Source organism: Chrysochloris asiatica, unplaced genomic scaffold (genome assembly GCF_000296735.1).
Source record: "Chrysochloris asiatica unplaced genomic scaffold, ChrAsi1.0 scaffold00349, whole genome shotgun sequence".
NCBI lineage: Eukaryota > Metazoa > Chordata > Mammalia > Afrosoricida > Chrysochloridae > Chrysochloris > Chrysochloris asiatica.
In genome coordinates, this window is record NW_006408867.1 from 1,879,236 (window position 1) to 1,886,916 (window position 7,681).

The 7,681-nt window shown below is 38.7% G+C and overlaps 1 protein-coding gene across 1 annotated transcript in view; it reads left to right on the forward strand.

Annotated features, from left to right (window-relative positions):
- Nucleotides 1–1,759: 1,759 nt before the first annotated feature.
- Nucleotides 1,760–7,681, forward strand: part of MAEL (maelstrom spermatogenic transposon silencer) — an 86,172-nt gene continuing 80,250 nt past the window's right edge. The window contains exons 1-4 of the mRNA XM_006875993.1: nucleotides 1,760–1,936; nucleotides 2,230–2,322; nucleotides 3,810–3,909; nucleotides 4,961–5,116. Of these exons, the coding sequence (XP_006876055.1) occupies nucleotides 1,805–1,936; nucleotides 2,230–2,322; nucleotides 3,810–3,909; nucleotides 4,961–5,116 (481 nt within the window). The 5' untranslated portion in view covers nucleotides 1,760–1,804. The remainder of the gene's footprint in view (nucleotides 1,937–2,229; nucleotides 2,323–3,809; nucleotides 3,910–4,960; nucleotides 5,117–7,681) is intronic.

The following is a 7,681-nucleotide window of genomic DNA, read 5'->3' on the forward strand; positions in this document are numbered from 1 at the left end:
GCATACAGATTGTACAAGTATGGTGAAAGGATACAACCCTGACACACACGTTTCCTGAGTTTGAACCACTCATTATTCTTTGTTCTGTTCAACCAACTGCCTCTTGGTCTGTATACAGGTCCTGCATGATCACAATAAACTGTTTCGAGATTCCCATTCTTTGCTATGCGATCCATAATTTGTTATGATCTACACAGTTGAATGCCTTTTCATCGTTAATAAAACACAAGTAAACATCTTTCTGGTATTCTCTGCTTTTTGCCGAGATCCATCTGACTGACATTAGAAAAAAAGAAATAATTCCTATTTCTTACTCTATCTGAGCACGGTAAAAGATGGCAGTTCATCTTATGGACTGCCATAACCTTGACCAACATTTGGTAAGGATAACACAAAATATCTAATAATTCAATATTGCTACAATGAAAGTAGCAAACATCTCAAACTAAATATGTTCTTAAAAATAAGCAAAGTATCATAATCAAGAAGGGTTTATACTAGGAATGGTAGGATACATCAACATTTAGGAAAACTCTACCCAACTTATTATGTTAAAAGATAAACTCATATAGTTTCAAATATGTAGGTAAAGCATTTAATATGTTTCTAACACCCATTCCTGATTTAAAAGTGTATAAATATGTGAATGCATATACTTAGTAAACTAAGCATACAAGTTAATTTCCTTTGGGAAACAACAAAGCAGAAAATTCAAGAGAATTAATTTATACTCTTTGAACCAATGAGAGTTAACAGAATGACTAAATACATAAGAGCAACACTACAATAAATACCTTTTCTATACACCAGCAGTAACCAATTAGGAAGTACAGTGTTGTTGTCAAGTCAGTTCCTACTCATAGTGACCCCGTATAGGGTTTTCAAAGAGTGGCTGGTAAGCTTGAACTGCTGACCTCGTGGTTCAAAGCGACCTTGCAGTACAGTGCATTAACCAGCAGCGCCACAGCAGCACTGTTGTTTTTGTTGTTGTTGCTGTTGTTAAGTGCCATCGAGTCGGTTCCCACCCATAGCGACCCTGTATAGGGTTTAACGAGGAGCAGCTGGTGAGCTTGAACCGCCAACCTTGCAGTCCAGTTCAAACGGCTTTGCAGTCTGGCGCATTAACCCACAGCGCCACACCAGAACTCCACAGCAGCACTAGGAGAATAAAAAACTACAAAGCTTTCACAACTGCACCAAAAATATTGCTAACTAGGAAGAAAACAAGAATCAAGGCAGGCCTTTATGAAGAAATCTATGCGACTTTATTATGGAGCATTATTTTATATCTCAGCCTTCTTTTGTATGTGTTTCTTTCTTAACAATTACAAAAAGCTAAATTAAATTACAAATTTAATTTTAGGTGTTTTCTTCCTAGCAATTATAAAACCAACCACAACCATATTTGTTGATTCACTTGTTTTTGTGATGTTCGACTTGCTTTTTCCTTTACCCACTTTGCCACATTTTACGCCAACAATGTATAGAAATCACTCAAACTTTTTTTACCTGATACTGTCCGTGTAACGGCTCATCCCAGCCAATCAGAATGCTTCCGAGTTAAGGCCTCCCCGACCCCACCCCTCCACTTCCCCACTGGACTCCAGCACGAGGTAGCAACTTCCGGCCTCAGACATTTTCTGTGACTCTAGCCAACGCGACTGCGCTTCGCGCCCTGATTGGCCGAGAGCTGATGGCCTGCGCATGCGTCTTGCCTGTCTCGGTTACCAAGGGCGGGAGCCCTGCGAAGGCAAGGGCGGCTTTTTCTATCTGAGGCCCGCTTCGAAGCTGGGTAGAGCTCGCCATGCCGAACCGCAAAGCCACCCGTAATGCCTACTATTTCTTTGTGCAGGAGAAGATTCCTGAACTCCGGCGGCGAGGCCTTCCTGTGGCTCGTGTAGCTGATGCCATCCCCTACTGCTCCTCCGACTGGGCAGTAAGACCAGAGTTGGGTGAACGGGCGGGCCAGGGCAGTTGGGAAAAGTGGGAGGATGAGTGCTTAGCGAGGCCGGAAGAAAAGCGGCCTCGAGAAGGAAAGCGGGCTTTTGGGCCCTACTGGAGGGGGATGACATCCTCTTCCTGGCCCAGGGCAAACCGACGCCCGTAGGAACCGCCCCCCAGTGGTGCCTAGGCGTTGGCCTGCTTGGCCCGGGTATTCGGTCCTCACGGCTGTTTCTCGTCCTTGTCTCTCCCCACCCTGCCCCCCACCCCCCTTTCAATCTGCCCAAGCTCCTGAGGGAGGAAGAAAAGGAGAAATATGCAGAAATGGCTCGAGAGTGGAGGGCTGCCCAGGGAAAGGATTCTGGGCCTTCAGAGAAGCAGGTAAAATGAGTTAGAGAAGAACAAAGAAGCATGCTCACTAAATGCTGGATGAGTGAATGGATGGATGCAGGTCAATGGTTGATTTCGGTTAGCACAAAGATTGATGTTTTGTTGGTGACGAAATGCCTCTTAATAAACGCTCAGGCCCGGTCACTAGAGCATACATTGGTATTTCATTTGGTGTTGAACGGCCAGAGGAATCCCTATGATGAAACCTGCAGCTAATAAACCATGATCAGCGATGAAACTGTTCTGGAATTTAGAGGTTGTGCTGGATGACCTCGAAGGGTCCCTGAAAAGCAGTTAGGACCATTCTCTCTTTTTGTTGATACCTGGAACCAAGTCACTTGCTGTGTTGAAATACTTGCATAATGGGACTCTAAGAAGGATCTCTGGTTACGAATCGGGCTGCGAACCTCAGGGTCAGCAGTTTGAAACTACCAGCTGTTTCGTGGGAGAAAGATGCGGCTTCTGCTCCCTTAAAGATTTATAGCTTCGGAAACCCTGTGCAGGGTCACTTTGGGTCGGAACCGACTCCACGGCACATCACCACCACCACCAAGATGTTGATGAGTATATGAAAGCCTTACTTGTGAAACAATTCAATGACGTTTATTTGGGTAAATTTCTGTGGAAATTTGGGTACTAAATACAATTTGTTTCTTGCTGATTTATGTCAGGAAAATGCAGGTTAGGTGTTGAGTTTGTTTTGTCTCTCTGTCTCTTGTTTTCAAATCTTACATAGTAGAATTGTATTCTGATCTTAAACTGCCAGTATTGAAGTTCAAGAGATGCTTGATTTATGCTTGAAAGGTTTTTAATGTTGTAGATTCATTTAAGTACAAACTAGTCAGTTGAATTTGTGTCACTTGATTCTGATACTCACAAGACATTCGTTTTCTTACTCCAATTTCTTACGAGATACGCTCATGTAAGACCTGGAGTCCACATAATCTGGTTTTTAACTTTAAGTGAAAAACAAGATCTGAGAGTACTTCAAGTTGTGTCCTTTTGGTCACTGATCTAGTTAGTATACAGTGGGAGGCTTGGTAAAATCAGCTTGGTGTCAGTAGGGGCAGTGGTTTTCAGTAGCGGTTGAATTTGTTACTTACTGCTCATTTATCCTGGACTCCTGGTGTGGCAATGTGGGTTAATGTGCCAGACTGCAAAACCATTTGAACAACAAGATCAACAGTTCAAGCTCACCACCTGCTCCTTGGAAACACTATACAGGGTTGCTATGGGTTGGAACCGACTTGACGGCACTTAGCAGCAGCAACGATTCATCTATAAATTGAAAATGTTATAGATTTAGGTGTTATTTGCTTTTCGGTGTTGGTGTTATTGACAAATACATACTCATTGAATTCTATTGCCTGGAGAGGTTACTGAAGTTAACTGGACTGCTTTGCAGTTCTCTTGCTAAATTTAAATATATAAAATGCATAACAGGAGTTAATGTCATCAATCATTCTCTTCTTCCTTAGAAACCTGTTTCTACCCCACTGAGGAGACCAGGCATGCTTGTACCAAAGCAGAATGTTTCACCCCCAGATATGTCAAGCTTGTCTCTAAAAAATGATCAAGGTAGAGTGATCCTAAAATATTTTGCTTAAATTTGGATCCTCAAAACAGTAGGATAAAATGAATGTTTCTATTCCAGCTTTTAAAAATAATAGACTACAAGTGATTAAATATGATGGGACTGATATGTAAAAATTAGACAATTTGCCTTTGTTGAAGTAATAATGGTTTTGTTTAGAAATTGAATCTTGTGTAATCTACCACTTCATAGATTACTAAATATAGGTACTTATTAACATAGAGTTAAATATTTTTAGCTAGCACTCACATACATTAAATTACAAAGGTAAAGATAAATTTCAGAGCTAGTTTAAAAGAAGACATAGCTAATATGGATGCCGTTTGGTGCTGAAGGACATGTACAGGAAGCTTGGTGGTTTAAACCCACTAACTATTCCTCAGAAACTCAATACTGAGTCACTATGAGTCACAACTGACTAGATGGCATTTAACAACCACCAGCACCACCATCAGTTTTGGCTGTTTTTATTTATTGTGTTCTTTGTTTGACTGTTGAAGATTAAAAAAATTTAAACAGTCTTAAGTTTGGTCAATCCATTTCTTACATCCTTTTTTTTTGTAGAGAATTTACAAGTAATCTGAGGTGTTTACTGGAAAAAAATTAAAGATGGAATAAACTAAATTGTCAATTATTTGTCAGTTTTCCACACTGATTCTATTGATTTCCTAAGCCCTTATGTTTGTTAAATATGGGTCACAAATTTTTCTTGTCGTATCTGAGATTAAAGATTTATTTATAGCTTGATTATATAGCGCTGTCTCCAAACTTGAAACAGTCTTCTTGCTTCATGAAAAGAATAGTTACTATTTTAATTCTTGATAAGTACAATGATAAACATTCCAATTCATGTATTTGCTACAGCTGATTAGTTTTCTCTTTTCCAGTTCATTTAGAAATACAGGGAAACAAATGATTCTAAAACTTCATTTTTCCTTTAAACTTTTTAAAAAGACTTTTGTGGGAAGAGGTAATTTTGAGATGCTCAGTTGTTGGTTTTGTCTTCTGAAGGTTTTTTTGTGGTTTTTTTTGTAGCGCTCCTCGGAGGCATTTTTTATTTTTTGAATATTTTTAGCCATGGTGAACTACCTCCTCATTGTGAACAGCGCTTCCTTCCTTGTGAAATCGGCTGTGTTAAATATTCTCTCCAAGAAGGTATTTTGGCAGATTTCCACAGTTTTATAAATCCTGGTAAGTAGCTATGTAAAGTGAGTAGATGAGAGAATCTTAAACATATATGTGTATGTTTTTGTTTTTAATCCTGACTTCATTTGATAACATTTGTGTTCTTAAAAGCTGATGCATAAGTGATTTCTTAAAATATAACAAGGTTTCTTAAAATATAACAAGGTGTCAGATTTTGGGGTTTAGACTTTTAACCAACCTTGAAAGAGTTGGATGGATAGAATACCTGAAAAATACTTAGCCTGTTGTTCACTTATTTACCTCATTTCTTTAATTTGCTTTAGCATCTCTCCTCTAGAGAGTAAGCCTCAGCGTCTCCTTTGACATCCATTTTGGTCTTTTCCTCCTTTCTTGTCTTCTTAATGACCTCGCTTTCTTCTGTTTGTTAATTTGATGTTAGCCCACAACTCTTTTGGCCTTATTAATATCTAGTGCATCAAATCAGTTCTTAAGATGATCTTTAAATTGAGGTAGGATATGTTCATGGTTATACTTTGGCTCTTGTGAACTTGTTTTAATTTTCTTCGTCTTCAGCCTGACCTTTCATATATGAACAATTGATGGTGTATTACACAGTCTGCTCCTGACCTTGTTTTTGGCTGATGATATGGAGCTTTTTCACCGTCTCTTTCCATAGATGTAGTCAGTTTGGTTTCTGTGTATTACATCTGGTGAGGTCCATATGTATAGTCATATTTATGTTGTTTAAAACAATAACAGAGAAGTCATTGGTCTTGCAAAATTCTATTATGCAATCTCCAGCATCATTTCTATCACCAAGGCTATATTTTCCAGCTACTGATCCTTCCACGTTGTTTCCAACCTTTGCATTCCAATTGCCAGTAATTATCAGTAAATCTTGATGGCATATTTGATCAATTTCAGACTGAAGAAGTTGATAGAATTCTTCAGTTTCATCATCACTGGCTTTAGTAGTTGGTGTGTAAATTTGAATAATAGTGGCATTAACTAGTCTTCCATGTATGCATATTGATAATATCACAGACAGCATTTTACTTCAAGATGCATCTTGAAATGTTCTTTTTGATGTTGAATGCAGTGCCTGCCATTCGTCTTTAATTTGTCATTCCCAGCACAGTAAACTATATGATTGTCAGATTTAAAATGGCCAATACACTCCATTCAGTTCAGCCTATGATATGCATTCAATTTCATTTTTGACAATTCCAATTTTCTTAGATTTATACTTTGTACATTCCATGTTACAGTTATTAATGGATGTTTGCAGCTATTTTTCCTTACTTTGAGTTATGCCCCATCAGCCAATGAAGGTCCCAAAAGCTTAATCCATTCATGTTTTCACTGTCAACTCTACTTTGAGGAGGCAGCTCTAGTTGTTTGAATGCCTTCCAACCTGATGAACTCATCTTCAAGCACTATATCTGATAATATTTTGGTGCTATCTGACAGTGTTACACTGCTATTCATAAGTTTTCAGTGGCTACACATTCAAAAGTAGTCTACCTCTCCGTCTCCTTCCTAGTTGGTCTTAGTCTGGAAGCTCAACTGAAACTTAGGACCCTGCTTGGTATTTAAAATACCAGTATCACAGCAACACACAGACCACCACAATATGACAAACTGATAGGCATGTGGTGGACTGGCAGATTAGAGGAGTTAAAAAGAACTGAACAGAAAATTTCAAAGGGTCCTTGAGAAGATAAAGTATGATGATGAAATGTGTGAAAACCATTAGTCAATAAACCAAATGGGAAAAATTCACTCAGCATCCCTCATTCTGAAGAAACCAAAGTAAACACTCAAGCTTCAGCTTTAAATATTGAAGGATTCTATGGGCAAAGTATTGAATGATGCAGAAAACATAAAAAGGAAATGGAAAGAATAAACAGTCACCATACCACAAAGAAATGGTCAGTGTTCAACCATTTCAGGAGGTATCATATGATTAAGAACCAATGGTACTGAAGGAGAAATCCAAAGTGGCACTGAAGGCACTGGTAAAGAGCAAGCTTCTGGGAACTGATGGAATACAAATCTAAATTTTTCAATAAAACTGATGTAGCACTGGAGGCACTCACTCATCTATGCCAAGAAATATGGAAGACACTCACCTGGCCAATTGATTGGAAGAGATCCATATTTGTGCCCATTCAAAAGAAAGATTGCCCAGTGGAATGCATAAATCATTGGACAATATCATTAATATCACATTCAAGTAAAATTTTTCTAAATTATTTTTTAAAATACCAGCTGCAACAGTATATTCACATGGAATTTCCCGAGGTTCAAGCTGAATTTAGACGAGATATAGGCGAGGGATATTATTACTGGTTTCAGATGGATCTTTACTGAAAGCAGAGGATACCAGAAAGATACCTGTGCTTTATTGACTACGCAAAGGCTTTTTTTTTTTTTTTCTCTACATGTTTTATTATGGATTATATGATAGTTTACATGAGAGAACTTTAGTTTTACATTCATTCCATCGTATATCATTTCATTGCCATGGTTCCAGTCCCCTCCATGCATCATTTTCCGACCAAAGGGTATATCCTAGAAACCTGTCCTCTACACTTCCCACTCCCCCCC